We start from the raw sequence: 17065 nt of genomic DNA, 5'->3' as shown, positions 1-17065 counted from the left end.
TTGAGACATACTGCCTCATGGGACCTGATTATTACTCTGCTGTATGAGAGAAGAGTAAGCCCCGGAACGGCTGGGCAAAGGGCAGCAGCTGTCTCCGACCTGGAAGGATTATTAGCTTGCCCCACTTCCTTGCGTTCACTCGAAGAGAGTTTGATACCTTCGGAGACAGAGGACACTATCTATAACGCTTGGGACAAGAGCATATCTGGAATAGGTGCAAGGCTCTAGGGCTGGAGAGTCAGATTAGAAGGACCGGCCGACTAAGATGCCGCGACTCCTCCTTTTGCTCGCTCGCGTCGGAGCGACGATCGATTTTCCCGTTGTCTTATAATATGTCTTATATGGAGAAAAAATTTCTGGACTTGCTCCTCGGTCCACTCATCCTTTTCCAAACGCTTTACAGCATTATTCACGTCTTCTTTGAGAGCTTCTGCATCCGCCAGCGCGACTCGTATCGCTGCCTTCTTCCCTTCCCTAGTAGTGAAGTACCGGTATCCCAGAACGTCACGCGAAATTGTGGCCTTCTCTGTTATTGCTTCCTCTTTCCAGTCATTGCGCATTTTCTTGGTCACACCTTTCCCAGAGTAGCACCGTTGTCCTGTCTTGTTGGTGACGGCGTCGGTTTCCTCTGCCATGACGCTTGGCTGATTCTGGGCATCTTTGCGAAATTGGGCTCCGGCACCATATCGCAAGCGGCGATCAGTGCGCACACCTGACTATTTTCATCCTCGAGCTTCGTCAGAATAGCATGCTAGAGTTTTACATGTGCTACTCAGCGATTGACTCACCAGGTCTGGTTTGCCATCCTTCCGTCGCCACTTATCCAATTCCAAAGCCAATCTTACCAGGTGGTTAGCCGATGGTATGTCCAGCTCGTGAGGGTTCACGCTGAACAACCTCAGTTGGTCCCGTGTCAGCACCTTTCGCTCTTCGTCTGTGAGCACGAAACGTTCCATAATAGCCATCCTACGCTCAAATAATTTGTCTCGGTACACTTCAGCAGATGTCTGTGGAGAAATCTTCAACTGTTGTGGCTCCTTGTCTGCAATTTTTCTTCTTTTCGCCTCCCTGTCTTTGTCGGACACCTGAAAGCGAGGCGATTGTGCCATATTCTGAGATGATGACGCATCTACGTCCGGGGCTTGCGGAATAGAAAAAAGGCGATGAGAGGATTGCGTTGGAGGAGATGAGGGCATATCCTCTGTACCATATGGTCCAATTACTGCGCGCCCTCCTTCTTCGTCTTCTTTGCCAAAGGAAGAATAAGGCGACAAAGGAGTGACAGGGCGAGGATCCTCTGCGGCTTGTCTCAGAAGCTCGCTGAGCCATGGATCCGACTCTGTCTCCTCAAGGGATAGTCCAGCACGTTCTGCGTTAGTGGGCTCAAAACGTCCTGCAGGAAATGCGCCATGATGTTGTGCATTGTTCCAATTTTCAACAGCAATCTCTTTGCCACCTTCGCTGTGTACCTTGTGATGGGGTACCTGCATCACCCAGTCTTGCTGCCCTTTTTCCAGGAATCTTTCGTGCTGATGAGCTTGTCTGTCAAGTTTTTGATGACTGCTGGAGGATCTATGACGGGACAAAGAGGCGACTGGGCGAGGTAGACGCTGGGGCGAATGGAGCTGATTTGGCCGGGGAGGAGAAGCAAGAGCGATTCTTGAAGGAGAAGAAGGTTGAGAGGCTCGGCCTGCTCCAAAATTCGATCCTCGCCATCTTCTCGATTCTAGATCGACGTTCTGGTGAATCAGCAGAAGGATGTTCCTGAGCTTGCTTAGTTTTTCATCACCGCTAATTGTACCCCAATTGTCGATAAGCCTAGTAAGCACATCCTTGTTTCTGTCCCACTCGTCTACGCTGCATGCTCTATATCTTCCCGACGGCGCAGCGAAATAATGTCGGTTGTTGAAGGTCTCGTGTAGGAGGTTCGTTTGGTTCTTGGCTTTTTGAAGGAAGCTATCTGGCGGCGCATCGCTTTTGGGGAATATCTCTCTCATACTGGAGCCTTCGGTGAATGACTCAACGACTTTTTTTCGTTCTCTGCGTTTGCGCAAGCTGAGTACACTCGAGGGCTTCAGCATGAGCGACTCTTCTGTCGTGAAAAGAGAGGGAGACTGCGGAGCACGCTGTCCGCTAGCCGGCAAATTTGGACCCTGCTGCTCGAAATGATGCTCTGAAATGCCTTCGTTGGCGTTTGCGCGGTGTCCTGGCGTAAGAGATGCATCCGCTGGCGTGTCTCGTTGTTCTTCACTCTGGACTGCGTTCTCGTGGTAAATAGTGTGGTCAAAATGAGCAAGAGGATCCGGGTGTCGATCTGTGTCTTCTTCGTCGATACCGGGCAAGGGTGGAAAGTTCAGCAAAGCTGAAAGCCAGACGTTGTCATAAGAAGCAGAGGAAGAACCACTTAGTTTTTCGGGTCATTGTGGTTGATGGGAAAGAGAAGAGCAGTTGAGACGCCTTGCGTATTTACAGTATATACTCGCTGGGGTCATTGTCCGAAATCGCGACAGTGAAAACAAGTTTACGCCGAACGAAGGGGCGTGAGCAGTACAGAGAACGAAAGCCGCGATCACTTCGTTTTGCGCACCAGGTCGTTTTTTTCCTGCTCGCTTCACCACTGTCCCTGCTTCGGAAGACGGAAATAATGATGAACAAGTTGCAATTTCTCATCCGCCCCGGCATTGCTCTTGCAGCTCTGTAGTATCCCAAAGTAGCCAGAACGGTACCAGCCCAACCATCGGACAGAAGGGAGCAGGTATACGCCCACTTACCATTACTCGGGGTCGGGGTCAGAAAAAGACATGAGTGAAACGATGTTATATGCCAATGTGGCACAAAGCGGCACAGCAACTGGAAGTACACCGCCTCATGGTGTGAGTACTTTTGCGCCACTCTATTTTTCCATTGTTTCTACTCGGAAGAAAATAATAGAGCCTCTCAGGGGGGTCAGAGAACGCGAGATACATCTGTTGGGCTGGATTATAGGGTTTTGGAGCTAGGACATGGGCTGAGAAGGACCTGCCGACTGAGATACAGGGGGACGAATAGGCTTCTTTTTGTAGCCAAGACTTTTGTTTCTGGCATACATGTGAATGTTTTTCAGCTGATCACGGAGTCTAGCGTCGGTTCCTCCTTTATTGTAAGCGCTGACAGCTGCCTCTACCTTTTTTGGAGAGTTCGTCGCAGCGAAGATGGACAGCGATGGAGTTGGTCCAGTCGGGGTGATAAAATATCGACGTCCGTCCTTGTCTTTGGTGATCAAAGTGCTGGGTGGGTGCGTGAAGCCCAGCCTCTTCAGCATGTTTGCTCTCCTTGCACGAAGGTGCTTTTCTTCGTGCGTTTCTGGAACAACGTCTGTGATGCGGACCTCGTTAGGGTCGAAATTAGGTCTCTGAAACTTGGGCGCTGTCTCGCCCCATCGGTATGGGGGCGGTTTCCTTGGGGGAACAGGTGCCGGGGAGGAGGGGGAGAGGAAAAGGGGAGGGGGGCGATGAGATGTGCGTTATTAGAAGAGGCAGGGTCTCCCCTTTCTTTGGCGAAAAACGGAACTCACCAGCAGCGTCTTGCCTTCGTCTTTGCGTCTTTTGATGAAAGCTATAGCCAAGTCTTTCTTGTGCGCGCGCATCGCGGTGGACATGTTAAGGCTTTTCTTGGTGAAGAATCCTGCCTCGATTGGCGACAACTTAGCGATTTCTTCGGGCTTCAGAGGATCTTTCTTAATTGTAAACGCCCAAGTCATATCCAAACCTTGACGTTCGTGGATCACCTCGTCGATGTTGCTCTGACCCATTTGTGTGGACATTTCCATAGAGTGCGGCTCGGAACGAGATTTTGAATGCTGCTGCTCTGCAGCCAGAATCTCTTTTCCTTTCCTCGCCTCCGAAGAAGGCCCTTGGGTAGGATGACCCAACTGAGACTGCGGTGAAGGTGGAGGAGGCGAGGTACTTCGCCTTTCGGATGGTCCTTCACGATGTCGCCAGCTGAAACCAGGAGGAGACGAAGGGTCTAGGCTGGCAAGTTCTTCGTTCCCTGATGGCTGTGCTATGTCGCCCATCTTCGAAGAACGGAGAGGGTCGGGAGTAATACTAGAGGTAAAGGCCTTTTCAGGAACTCGCGTCGCAGCTTGTGCTATTCTCCTCTGAGCATTCGTCTTCTGCGCGATGCCCGTTTCCATACGGTAAAGATGTTTCCCGACGTTTCTGATTTTTTGCTTTTCTGCAAGGCCGCTCATGCATTTGATACGAGCCATGGAGGCGACCTCATTCCGCTTGAAGGCAGACTCAAGGCATGATCCAAAGGAACCACTTGCGTCAACGAAGAAATGGCGATCGCCCAAATTCTGATGGGTACGTTTGCCCCCTTTCGTGGCCTCATCAATCAGCCATTGCGGTGATTGATTAGTTGGACAGATCAAGTCATTTCATTTATTCTTGCGCAGGTCAGGGCAGAGCGTTTCGGAAGGTCTGTCCCCGAGCTCTTTGTCTTCCGTACTCGTTGTAATCCCCTCGGTATCTGTCAGCGCATGCAGCCCGCTTGCAGGCGAGGCCGTAGCCTGTGTCTCTCTTTCGGCTTGATGATCCAGAGTATCATCGTGGCCTTTTTCGGTCAATTTCAGTCTGGAGCGAGATGGTGCAGGCCACTGCTGTTCTCCGTCATGCTCAGTGGCCAAGGAGCTTGGCCGCTGTCTTTTCGTGCCGCCTGTATTCTTTTCTTGTGCAAGACCGTCGGGAATGGCAGGCAGCGGTGCAGTGAAACTTGGAAAGGGCTGGCTATGTTCCTCCTCATGCTGAGTGGCGCTGTGTTGATGAGAGCCGTGGCCAGGCGGTGTGGTTGGAACGGAAAGGCGACCGACGCCTTGCATGCCGTGGGGATCTCTGAGGTCCATTTTTTGCATTTCTAGGAGCGATGTGAGCCAGGGGTCATCTTCAGGAAAGGTAGTCTTGGTATACAGTTGCATCATTGTCAGAGGCAAGTCGGTGCTGAGCAGAAAGATCTGACTCACATCTCCAAGCGCTTGATTATTGTGTGACGGTCCTTCCTTGCCATCCCCTGGCGCTCCTGGTCGTGCCTGGAGGATGCTGGCCTGAGTGAACACCAAGAAGAGGAGCAGGAAGAGGTGCATGATTCCTTGGACCATCGTGATTATCGTGAATAGAATGCACAGCAAGCTATTCGAGACGTTCTGGTCTCTTCTGGGAAGCCAATACGATCCTAACAATTTTTGATCGAGTCCGTTGTCCGTCCTTTTCCGTAGCCAAAAATTCCCCGAATTCCTGATGGCCCCGAAAGGGCGTGATTGCTTCAGAAAAACGCCCGACAATTCAGCCTGACAACTCGCTCTATTTCCTCTTCCTTTAACTCACTACAGCCCTCCTATTCAGGCCTCCGAGGAGAGGAGAAAGAGAATTTGCACTTCCTCCCGTGCCTTGCGTCGATGCCAGACCTTGGTCAATCCCAAGACCACCAGGAACCCCCCTTCTCTCAACCCTTCTTGACGCGAAAGAAGGTGAGAGAAAAAGGCAGTCTGCGCTCGCGTGAGAGGACCAAAGCACGAGTACGCCGCACAGAGTTCGGTCTTGACACACAGAGTTAACCGGACCAGAGCGTCATTTCCGTCCAATGCGGTGCAGCAAAACAAGAGACACAGCCTCGTGGTGTGGGCACTTTACTGGCAACGCCTCTCCTGGACAGTTTTGCGAAAGGCATAAAACGCCTTTCTTGCCACCCTCCGTTCTGAGCACCGCCTCTTCGCCTTACCCATTGCGTCATCTGGACACAATCAAGCTACTGGTCACGCACGTTTGCGTCCATTGAAAGTCAGGTCGTTCGGCGTGGTCGCAGTCATTGATGGGGTTGAGGAAGTACGTCGGCCGAGTTGATCGATTCCTATGGGTCGGTCGAGCGTCAGCGAAGACCTCGCCCCGGGACGAGATAGCTCGCCTGGGCTGCCGAAGGTGACTCCAACCTCCTCTTGTCGCCCTATCGTTGAGACGACAAAGAAGAGCAAGAGATACAATAAGACCAAGAGACAAAGAGGAAAAAGGAGCGTACAGTTCAATGAGAAGCAGTGAGCGTCGAGGCGGTCGGAAACATCACAATGTTCCAACTAATATACCTTCTCACGGTGTGAGTCACGGTGCTCCAATCGATCTTTCCCCTATTTCTATTCTCAAGGAATTGGAATTGCCTGTAAAGGGACAGAAGAAGCTAAATACAATGTTGAGCCCAAACAGTCGGCCTAAGACCTGAGTACAGGGCTCGGAGGCTGAAGGATGGGCTGAAAAGCACCCGCCGACTGACTAGAAAGAGGTTCAGCAGTGCTTTCGAGGGTCTTTAGCTCTTCGTTTATGAGACGCTTTTTGTCGCTGATAGCCTTTGTAATAGTAGAAAACCGTTTAAGGAAGCCAGTGTCAGATCTGTCGTCTTCATAAGCCCTCACTGCTTCTTCTATCATTTCCTTGAATTTTTCCGCCGCCTCGATGGGCAACGACCTCGTTAGTCCACTCGCAGTGACAAAGTTTCGACGGCCCTTGTGGTCTTTGATGATTAATGTTGTTGGTCTAGTGATGCCCAGCTCCTTCAGCTTATTTTCTTTTCTCGTACGAGCGATCTTTTCATATCTTGTTTTTCGAAGCCACTTCGCCTCGCTGAACCCGGTGAATTCGGAATTGGGCCGTCGAAACTTGGCGCCTGGTCTTCCAAAGCCGTATGGGTCCGGCTTCAGTTCGCTCGGTTGTCGTCGTGGTGTCGTCGTGGTGGGTCATGGTGGAGAGAGGAGAAAGGGTGATTTGCACTCGTTAGAAAAGAGGTTTTATCTTTGATGGCCGAAACATTACACTCACCAGCGGTGTTTCGCCTCGATCAATGCGTCTCTGTCGAAAGGCTGTGATCAGCACATTTTTATGTTCGCTCTTCGTGTTGGACAAATTTCGCCTTTGCTTCTGGAAGAGTTCTGCCTCGATTGGTGACAACAACTCGAGTTCTGCGGGCAGAATATGAAAGTTTTTCGAGAAAACCCTCCGACGTCTCTTCGGAACTTGATGTCCGTCGACTGGCCCGCCCATGTTCCTTCCTTGCGTTCCTGGCGGCATGTTCGAGGAATGCGGCTCAACAACATGCTGCGAATAATGCTCGTCGGCGATCGCAATCTTTTTACCTTTTCTTGTCTCCATGGAATGCCGCCGGATGTTGTGATGTGCTGCCTGCTCACTTCCACTGATATCCAGCCGCTGAGGAGCAAAACGTTGCGATGAATTGTCTGCCAAGCCAGTGGTCGGTGATGGCTGATGTACAGCAAGTGAAGCAGAAAGTGGCGGCCCAAGATGAATTGGCGAATGAGACTGCGGCTGCTTTCCAAGAGACAGCCTGGGGATTGGAGGCGCAGTAGATTGATGCAGATGAGAATCTGGTGAGGATGGAGGTCGTGAAATGCCTAGACTTTCGGATAGTCCCTTATGGTGTTCCCCGCTGAACCCGGGAGGAGGTTTTGTTGGATCCAAGTCAGCAAAGACGTCCATCCAAGGGTTCTGGGCCATATCATCCAACGTTGGGGAACGAAGGGGGTCGGAAATAGCGTCAGAAGTAAAGGCCCCTTCAGCGACTCGCATCAAAGCTGCCCACTTTCTTTTCCGCTTCTTCTTCTCCAGCTCGACGCTCTTCTCATCATCGACGAGATCGTTCACGATACGACTGAACTTTTGCTTTCCGTCATCTTTGCTCGGGCGGGCCTCCTCGATGTCTCTGAGCGCATGCGATCCGCTGGCAGGTAGGACCTGAGCCTGTCCCTCGACGTGATGTGCAGAAGCGCCTTCGTGATCTTTTCCGCTATGTCTCAAAGCGGTATCAGCTAACATGGGCCCATTCTGCTCGCCATCTTGCTGAATAGTTATACACTGATGTTTGAAAGGAGAGGACCCTTGAGAGAATTCCGCCTTTCCTTTCTTCTCTTGCTCCTTTGCTTTCTTCGGTTGCCCCTTTGCTTTCTTGGCTCGCTCCTTTGCTTTCTTAGCAGCTTGCTCCTTATCTTGCTGCTGCAACTCTTGCACCCTTTTTACGTCGAGAGGATTCGTTTTTCGCAAATAAGCAGTGAAGTTCGCGACCCTCTCAATCTTCTTTTTTTCGGAGAGACCCTTGAGCTTACTCAGAAAGTCTTCGATCTGGTTCTTCTTACGCTGGGCCAAAGTTGCTGGTAGCGCCTTAGATGGACCCGATGGGAAGACGAAGTAGTGGTAATACTTGTGATCCCCATGAACAACGTTATTGAACTCAAGGGCTTTTGCTTTCAGATGATTTGGCGGCGGATCAGCTCGGAATTGGCGTGACTTTCTTTGCTTGCCGTGCCTTTGTGACGCGCTGTGTTGCCGAACTCCACGGTCAAGTGGCGTAGACGAAATGGTAGAGCGACCGGCGCCTTGATTACCGGAGGATTCCGCGAGATGCATTTGTTGCAGCATTCGGACCCCAACGTCATTTTCAGGTGAAAGATCCTTGGTAGACAGTTGCGTGAATCTCAGACGCAGTTCGGTGCTAACAGAAAGATCTGACCCACATATTCAAGCTCATGGTAGTGGTGAGGCGGTCCTCCACTGTCTTCTCCGTCTGGTGCTGTTGGTCGAGCCTGGAGGATACTGGTCTGAGTGAGCACCAATAAAAGGAAAAAGAATAGGTGAACAAATCCTTGGGCCATTGTGGTTGTCGTGAACAGAATGGAAAGCAAGTTGTTCGAGCGTTCGTGGCTCTTCAGGAAGGCCGGCACGACCCAAAAGCTTTTTTTTGATCGAGTGCGCTGTCCGTCCTTTCTGTAGCCAAAGATAACCCGAACTCCTGATGGCCCCGGAGGGGCGTACTTCTCTAAAAAGGCCTGACAATACACTTCATTGCCTCTCCCCTCTACTCACTGCGGTCCTATCATTCGATGGTGAACGAGGGGATAAAGAGAACTTGCACTTCCTTCTGTGCCTCGCAACGATGCCAAAGCCTGATCAATCCCAGGGTAGTGAGAACGTTGCCTTCCACCCCTCTCTACAACGTGGAAGAAGATGAGAATAAAAGCAACTTATGCTCGCAGGAGTGGACGAAATTCCGAGTACGCAACACAGAGTTGACTGGCTCTGAGTGCTAGCTCGGTTGAGAGCGGTGTAGCAAAACAAGAGACATAGCCTCGTGGTGTGGGCACCTTACTGACAATGCTGGACAATTTTGCAAAAGGCATAGACGCACTCCTTGCCAATCTCCGCGCCGGAGCCGTTTTCAGCACCGCCTCTTCGCCTACTCGGTCGCGTCACCCAGGCGTAAACAAGGTGCTGGCCAAGCACGTTTGCATCAGTTTAGAGCCTGAAAGCTCGGCGCGGCCGTGGTCGTTGACGGAGTTGAGGAAGTACGTCGGCCGAGCTGATCGATTCCAACGGCTCGGTCATCCATCAGAGAAGACCTCGATCTGGGACGATATAGCTCGCCTAGGCTGCCCCTGAGTACTGAGGTGACTCCGATGCCCGCTTTATGCGTCAACGGTGAAACCCCCCGATCGTTGAGACGACGAAGAAGAACAAGAGATGTAATTAATTGCAGAGAAAAGCGTACAATGAAAAGTCGTAAGCTTCGAGGCGGTCGGAAACATCAGACTTTCCAACTAATACACCGCCTCATGGTCTAGGTGTTTTTGCTACGTTCTAACTTTAAGCTGTCTTAGGACATGGTTCTAGGGCTCGGGGGTTGGGACATTGGCTGAGATGGACCGGCCGACGTAGACGAATGGGTTTCAGCAGTACCTCCCAGGGCCTTTCTCTCTTTTGCCTTGAGAAGACCGTGGTCACTGGCAAACTTGGTAATGTTTCTCAATCGTTTTCTGAAATCAGCCTCGGATTCTCCATCATTGTAAGCTCGGACAGCTTTCGCTACCATGTTCCTGACCGGGACCGCAACTTCGATTGGCAGCGAATAAATTGGTCCGGTCGGAGTGATGTAATATTGACGCCCGTCTTGGTCTTTGACGGTCAATGTGCTCGGTAAGCAGCCTTCTGTGAATCCCAGCCACTTTCGCTTTTTTTCCCTTGCTACACGAACTATCTTTTCTCGAATCGTTTCTCGAACACCATCCGTCTGGCGGACTTCGGTGAGATCACCATTCGGTCTCTGATACTTGGGATCTGGATTTCCTAAGCGGTATGGCAACGGCTTTTTTGGGGAAGCGTGCGTGTGTCCGGAAAGGGAGGCAAGGGGGGGGGGGGGGGGAGGCCGGTGATAATTGCATCATTAGAAGAACCGAAATCTTCCTTTTCAGCGAGAGAAGGTATCTCACCAGCGGCGTCTTGCCTCCATCCTGGCGTCTCTTGATAAAAGCTATGGCCAATTTCTTCTCATGTTTACGTATCGGATTGGACAACGGTTGGCTTGACCTATCGAAGAGTCCTGCCTCGAAGGGCGACAACATGCTGAGTTCCGTGGGCTCGATAAGGAAATCTTGGTGGACACACTTCCAAGTCCTTTTGCGACCTTGACGTTCATGAATCGGCTCGCCATTGATGCTCCGACTTATTTGTGAGGACGATTCGGCAGAGTGAGGTTTAGATCGAGCCTGTGGTGAAAGAGGAGGTGGCGGGCTACTTCGACTTCCGGACGGTCTCTCACGAAGTGGCCGGTAGAAATCAGGAGGAGACGAAGGGTCTTGGTCAGCACCGTCTTTGCTCCATGACTCCTGGGTCATGTCGCCAAGTCTCGGAGAAGAGAAGAGGCTGGGTTCATCATTAGTAGAAGCCCCTTCAGAGACTCGATTTGCTGCTAGCCGCTCTCTCTTCCGCTTCCTCCTCTTCTGCTTGATGTCCTCATCTGCCGTGGCTAGGTATGAAAGAATGAGATCGAAAGGTTTGCTTCTTTTATCTCTTACCTTGCTTCTTTTTTTTCCTAGCTTGCTCCTTTCTTTTCCTAGCTTGCTCCTTTTCTTTCCTAGCTTGCTCCTTCTCTTGCTCTTGCGATTCCCACGCTCTTTGAACGTCGAGAGGGTGCTCATTTCGCAGAGTCGCAATGAAATGCCTGATCTGAGTCAGCATATCCTCTTCGGAGAGACCATCAAGCTTGCTGATAAGAATTTCGATCTGATCCCTGTAACGCCCGGCCAGTGCTGCAGGTAGCGCTCTCCATGAATCCGATGGGAAGATGAAGTAATGGTAATGCTTGTGGTCCTCGTGTACAAGCTTTTTTTCATTACGGGCCTTTCTTTTCAAGGAGCGTGGCGGTGCGTTAGCTCGGTGGTATTGTGACTGACTTTGCGTGGGGTCTGAGGTCCTTTCTTGCGGAAGTCTTTTGGCAAGATTTGCACGCTGCCGTGCAGGGGAGGGTGACAACGGCTGGCTATGTTCTTTTTCATGCTCAATAGCGCTATTTTGTTGAGGGCCATGGCCACTCGGTGTGGACGGGAAAGATGGGCGACCGGCGCCTTGGTCGCCGGGAGGATCCCTGGAGTCCATTTCTTGCAGCCATGTGAGCAACACGTCATCTTCAGGAAATGAAATCTTGGTTTACAGTTGCATTGTTGTCAGAGGCAAAACCATGTCTCTCATGAAGGCTCCGACTCACGTCTGGAAGCTCGTGAAAGCTCTGACTCGCATCTGGAAGCTCATGAAAGATCTGACCCACATCTCCAAGCTCATAAGGATGGTGAGATGGCCCTTCATCGTCATCGTCTGGTGGTGCTGGTCGAGCCTGGAGCATGCTGGCCTGAGCGAATACCAAAAAACCGAGAATGAAGAGGTGCATTAGTCCCTGAGCCATCGTGGTGTCGTGAAAAAAATGGACAGTGAGTTATTCGAGACTTTCTGGGCTGTACAGGAAAGCCAAATTTGACTGGCTCTGAGTGCTAGCTCGGTTGAGAGCGGTGTAGCAAAACAAGAGACATAGCCTCGTGGTGTGGGCACCTTACTGACAATGCTGGACAATTTTGCAAAAGGCATAGACGCACTCCTTGCCAATCTCCGCGCCGGACCCGTTCTCAGCACCGCCTCTTCGCCCACTCGGTCGCGTCAGCCGGACATAGACTAGTTGCTGGCCAAGCACGTTTGTGTCCTCGCCCTTTTTCCCCTCTACGCCCACGCTTTGCCGTACTCCTTGCTCTCTCGCGTCCAGCTCGGGCGTACACCAGCAGGAACTGAATGGGAGCTCGTATGTATAGAGATAAGCCTGTCAAAATCGTTCAAACGTAGCCAGAACAGTGCCGGCCCATCCATCGAAGCGAAGAGGACAGAAGGGAGCAAATGTACGCTCCTTCACGACTGGTCGGGGCCAGACAGAGAATGACAGGCAACGATATTAGTATGCCAACTTGGTCCAGAGCGCCGCAGCAAACTGAAATACATTGCCTCATGGAGTATTTTATTTTGCTACACTCTGTTTCCCATTTTTACTCGGAAGAGGAAGGCTGGCCTATGACTGGATGGGAGAGCTTTGAGGCTGCGCAATAGACTGTGAAAGACCTGTGGGATGAGACGCAGGGTGCTCAGCATTGCCTTCCCGCCTCTTTCGCTTCTTGGTCTTGCCCAGAACGCGTTCTCTGTAATTCTGAGAAATGGTTCTCAACCGGCGTTCCAACTGAGAGTCGGTTTCCCCGCCATGGTAAGCTTGGACGGCTTCTGACACCTTCTCCTTGAAAGTGTCCGCTTCCGCAACGTCGATGGGCAGCGAATAATCATGTCCGGTCGGGGTGACGAAATGTTTACGCCCTTTTTGGTCCTTGAGCGTTAGTCTGCTCGGTGGGCCTTCCATGAAGCCCAGCTTCTTCAAGTTTCTTCCCATTCTTTTACCAATCCTTCTTTCTTGAATCGTTTCTCGAACACCGTCGGTCAGATCATCATTGGGTCTCTGACACCTATACTCTGGAGCTCCCCGGCCGTATGGTATATGTGGTAACGTTTCTGAGAAGTGTGAAGACTGTAAATCATGCTGGTCTGCAACCGCAACACCCTTTCGTTTCCTCGTCTTCGTCTTTAAGGAAAACCCTTGGTTGTTGTGCTGGACTGCTTGCTCACCCCCTTCAAAATGTAGCCAATGAGGGGTGGAAGCTTGCGGTGTAGTGCTCGTCAAGTGAGTGGTTGATGGACGCTGATATAGAGGAAACGAAAGCGAAAGTTGCGGATCACGATTTGAATGCGACTGCGGCTCATTTTTGAGAGTATTGAGAGGCAGCTTGGGGGAGAACTGCGGAAGAGGGCGATCGAAATGAGAATGTGGTGAGAGACTAGGTGACAGGATACTTCGGCTTCTGGATGGTCCCCCACGATGACACCGGCTGAAACCAGGAGGAGACGAAGAGTCTTGGTTAGCACCGTCGTCGAACCATGACTCTTGGGTCATATCGTCTAATTTTGGAGAAGGAAGGAGGTCGGAGATAACGTCAGACGTAGAGACACCTTCAGAGACTCGATTCCTTTCTTGCCGCTCTCTCTTGCGCTTTTTCCTCTTCTCCCTGATGCCCTTACCTGCCGTGCCTAGGGACCATTTGATCTTTTCGAGTTTTTCCTGTCCTGTGAGTGCGAGAGAGCGGATCTTTTTGAGACAAGCCAAGAGACTGGCCTCGTTCTCCTTGAAGTAGGATTCAAGGCACGTTCTGTAGTGACCTTCTTTGTCAAAAAAGTAATGGCGATCGCCAGAATTCTCGTGGGCAAGACCGCCCAAAAACTCGGCCTTCTCTACGAGCTCTATCGGCGGTGGGCCAGGTCGGTGCATCCATTCCCCCGGTCTATAAAGTTGATATAGATTATACCGTTTCTCGCGCAAAAAAGGTTTGAGCATGCTGGCATCGGTATCCATAAGCTTGTCTTCTTGTTCTGTCGGGTGGGCCTCCTTTGTGTCGGTGACCGCATGCGGTCCGCTGTCAGGTTGGGTTTGAGCGTGCTTCTCGATGTGAAGCTCAGAAGCGCCTTCTGGATCTTTCTCGCTACGTCCCGGTAGAGGATTCGCAAGCGTTGACCTGTTCTGCTCCACCTCTTGCCGTCTAGCCTTTTTCTGATTTTTGAAAGATCGAGAGCGAAAGGTTTGCTTCTTTTCTTTCTTAGCTTGCTCCTTTTCTTTCCTAGCTTGCTCCTTTTCTTTCTTAGCTTGCTCCTTTTCGTGCTGCTGCAACTCCCACGCTCTTTGAACCTCGAGAGGGTGTTTACTTCGCAGAGACGCAGTGAAAGTCCTGATCTCATTCAGATCTTCCTTTTCGGAGACACCACGAAGCTGGCTGATGAGGATGTCGACCTGATCCCTGTAACGCTCGGCCAGTGTTGCCGGTAGCGCTCTCCATGAACCCGATGGGAAGATGAAGTAATGGTAATACCTGTGGACCTCGTGGACAAGGTGTCCTAGTATACGGGCCTTATCTTTCAGGGAACGTGGTGGTTTGTCAGCTCGGAGGTAATGTGACTGACTTTGCGTGGCGGCCGAGTCCCTTTCTTGCGGAAGCTTGCCCTCAAAATTTGCATGCTCCCGTATAGTGGAGGGTGGCAATGGCTGGCCATGTTCTTCCTCATGCACAACAGCGCTCTTATGGTGAGAGCTATGGCCTGATGATGTGGACGGGACGGAAAGGCGACCGACACCTTGGTTGCTGTGGGGATCTCTGAGGTCCATTTTTTGCATTTCTAGGAGCGATGTGAGCCATGGATCATCTTCAGGAAAGGTGATCTTGGTATACAATTGCATCGTTGTCAGAGGCAAGTCGGTGCTAGCAGAAAGATCTGACTCACCTCTCTAAGCTCATGAAAATGGCGAGGTGGCCCTTCATTGTCATCGACTGGCGGCCCTGGTCGTGCCTGCAGGACGCTGGCCTGAGCGAGGTGAGAGCTATGGCCAGGTGATGTGGACGATGCGGAAAGGCGATCGGCGCCTTGGTTGCCGTGGGGGCCCCCGAGGTCCACTTCTTGCAGCCATGTGAACAAAACGTCATCTGTAGGAAGCTCAATCTTCACATACAAGTGCATCGTTGTCAGAGTCACGTTGGCGCTCAGCAGCAAAAAGATCGATCTGACTCACACCTTCAAGCTCTTGATGATGGTGTGACGGTCTTTCCTTGTCATCCTCTGGCGGTCCTGGTCGTGCGTGGAGGATGCTGGCCTGAGTGAGAACGATTAAAAAGAGAATTAAGAGGTTCATGAATCCCTCATTCATCATGGTTGTCGTGAATAGAACGGACGACAAGCTGTTCGAGACGTTCTGGGCTGTTCAGGAAATCCAACATGACCCCGATTTTTTTTTTGGATAAAGTCCTTAGATTAATCCGTCTTTTGTCCGCTGCCAAAAACACATCGGCCTCCCGATAGCCCCGAAGGGGCGTGGTTAATTCAAAAAGGGCGTAGCGATACAATTCTTCTCCTCTCCCTTTTCCTCACTGCGCTCCTCTTCTTCGGATAATGAGCGAGAGAAAGAGAGATTCTGTCCTTCCTCCCGTGTATCGCAGCGACGTCGAAGCTTGGCCAATCCCAAGGTAGCTAGGGATTTGGCCAATTAGCGCTCCATGACGAGTCCATGACGTGGGAGAAGTTGAAAATTGAAGCAACTTACGCTCGCATGAGGGGACGAAAGTCGAGTACGCCACACTGATTTCGGTCTTGACACACAGATTTGACCGGACCAGAGTGCCAGCTCAGTCTAAAGCGGTGCAGCAAAACAAGGGACACAGCCTCGTGGTGCGGTCACTTTCTTGACAAAGACACTTCTGGACAATTGTGAAAAGGCATACAACGCCCTCCTTGCCTACCTCCGCCGCACGTCCGTTCTGAGCACCGCCTCTTCGCCTGCTCGTTCGCGTCATCCTGATATCTGATATAAACAAGATGCTGGTCAAGCACACTTGCGTCCTCGCCCTTTTGCTCTTCTATGCCCAGTGCTTACCGCAGGACCTGCTCTCTCGCGTCCTGCCCGAGGGCGTACACCGGCAGCGACTGAACGGGCGCTTTTTTGTATAGAGGACAATGTCTGTCTAAATTGTCCCTGAATAGCCAGAACAGTGCCAGCCGGCCCATCCATCGAAGCGAAGGGGACAGAAGGAAGCAGGCGGACGCTCTCTTACGACTGGTCGGGGTCAGACAGAGAACGAAAGGCAACAAGTTCAGTTTTATATGCCAACTTGGTTCAAAGCGCCGCAGCAAATTGAAATACACTGCCTCATGGAGTGTTCTTTCTTTGCTGCACCCTATATTCCTTCCCCCCCCCCCTCCTTTTTTTAACTCGGAAGAAGAAGAATTGCCTATAAGAGGGGAAACGCTAGATACAATGTGGAGCCCAAAGAGCTGGCCTATGACTGGGTGGGAGAGCTTTGAGGCTGCGCGATAGACTGTGAAAGACCTGTGGGTTGAGACGCAGGGTGCTCAGCAGTGCCTTCCAGTCTCTTTCGCTTTTTAGTATTGCCAAGATTCTGGTCTCTGTGATTCTGTCGAATGTTTCTCAACCGACGTTCCAACTGACGGTCGGTTTCCCCCGCATTGTAAGCCTGGACGGCTTCCGATACCTTCTTCTTGAGCTTTTCCGCTTCCGCAACGTCGATGGACAGCGAATAGACGTGTCCGGTCGGGGTGACAAATTTTCTGCGCCCTTCTTGGTCTTTGAGCGTTAATTTGCTCGGAGGGCCTCCTGTGAAGCCCACCTCCTTCAACAACCTTTCTTTCCTTGCGCGAGCCTGCTTTTCGCGAGCGTTTCTCGAACGCCGTCGGTCTTGCGAACCTCGGTGAGATCATCATTAGGTCTCTGGTACTTAGACTCTGGAAGTCCCCGGTCGTACGGTATATGTGGGGACATTTCTGAGAAGTGCGGCCCAAGAAAATACTGTGGATCATGCTGGTCTGCAACCGCAACATCCTTTCCTTTCCTCGTCTTTAAATGAACCCCTTGCCTGTTTTGCTGGACTGCTTGCTCACCCTCTTCAACATGTAACCACTGAGGGGGGGCTGAGTCTGACTGCGGTTCATTGTTGATGGGCAGCTTAGAGGGAAAGTGCGCAGTGGAGCGATGGAGGCGAGAATGTTTGGAGGGACTGAGTGGCGGGGTTCTTCGACTTCCGGATGATCCCTCGTGAGGACGCCGGCTGAAACCAGGAGGA

General features: G+C 51.5%; 6 protein-coding genes across 6 annotated transcripts; all 6 read right to left on the bottom strand.

Annotated features, from left to right (window-relative positions):
- Positions 1–409: 409 nt before the first annotated feature.
- On the bottom strand, positions 410–965 carry FA10DRAFT_257916 (hypothetical protein; the record flags this gene model as incomplete). The annotated part of the gene is made up of 3 exons (XM_025519880.1): positions 410–526; positions 575–751; positions 789–965. The coding sequence occupies 3 exons, from the start codon at positions 963–965 to the stop codon at positions 410–412; spliced, it is 471 nt and encodes a 156-aa protein (XP_025380867.1).
- A 2418-nt stretch (positions 966–3383) lies between these two features.
- Positions 3384–4249, bottom strand: FA10DRAFT_257915 (hypothetical protein; the record flags this gene model as incomplete). The annotated part of the gene is made up of 2 exons (XM_025519879.1): positions 3384–3437; positions 3554–4249. 2 exons carry the CDS (start codon positions 4247–4249, stop codon positions 3384–3386), a joined length of 750 nt encoding a protein of 249 aa, XP_025380866.1.
- A 233-nt stretch (positions 4250–4482) lies between these two features.
- FA10DRAFT_290823 (hypothetical protein) lies at positions 4483–5139 on the bottom strand (the record flags this gene model as incomplete). The annotated part of the gene is made up of 2 exons (XM_025524352.1): positions 4483–4896; positions 5003–5139. Coding segments are annotated over 2 exons (422 nt in total), but the record flags the coding sequence as incomplete, so codon positions are not given.
- Positions 5140–6238: 1099 nt separating this feature from the next.
- Positions 6239–8686, bottom strand: FA10DRAFT_257913 (hypothetical protein; the record flags this gene model as incomplete). Its single annotated transcript, XM_025519878.1, has 4 exons — positions 6239–6728; positions 6843–6872; positions 7621–8234; positions 8549–8686. The coding sequence occupies 4 exons, from the start codon at positions 8684–8686 to the stop codon at positions 6239–6241; spliced, it is 1272 nt and encodes a 423-aa protein (XP_025380864.1).
- A 1375-nt stretch (positions 8687–10061) lies between these two features.
- Positions 10062–11766, bottom strand: FA10DRAFT_257912 (hypothetical protein; the record flags this gene model as incomplete). Its single annotated transcript, XM_025519877.1, has 6 exons — positions 10062–10145; positions 10298–10338; positions 10627–10833; positions 10883–11168; positions 11261–11464; positions 11572–11766. The coding sequence occupies 6 exons, from the start codon at positions 11764–11766 to the stop codon at positions 10062–10064; spliced, it is 1017 nt and encodes a 338-aa protein (XP_025380863.1).
- A 648-nt stretch (positions 11767–12414) lies between these two features.
- On the bottom strand, positions 12415–16934 carry FA10DRAFT_290817 (hypothetical protein; the record flags this gene model as incomplete). Its single annotated transcript, XM_025524351.1, has 10 exons — positions 12415–12815; positions 13467–14351; positions 14400–14578; positions 14718–14917; positions 15004–15188; positions 15532–15612; positions 15728–15789; positions 15862–15922; positions 16435–16645; positions 16884–16934. The coding sequence occupies 10 exons, from the start codon at positions 16932–16934 to the stop codon at positions 12415–12417; spliced, it is 2316 nt and encodes a 771-aa protein (XP_025380862.1).
- Positions 16935–17065: the final 131 nt, after the last annotated feature.

This window comes from Acaromyces ingoldii, assembly GCF_003144295.1.
Source record: "Acaromyces ingoldii strain MCA 4198 unplaced genomic scaffold FA10scaffold_1, whole genome shotgun sequence".
Classification (NCBI taxonomy): domain Eukaryota; kingdom Fungi; phylum Basidiomycota; class Exobasidiomycetes; order Exobasidiales; family Cryptobasidiaceae; genus Acaromyces; species Acaromyces ingoldii.
This window is presented reverse-complemented; position numbering and strand designations above follow the sequence as displayed.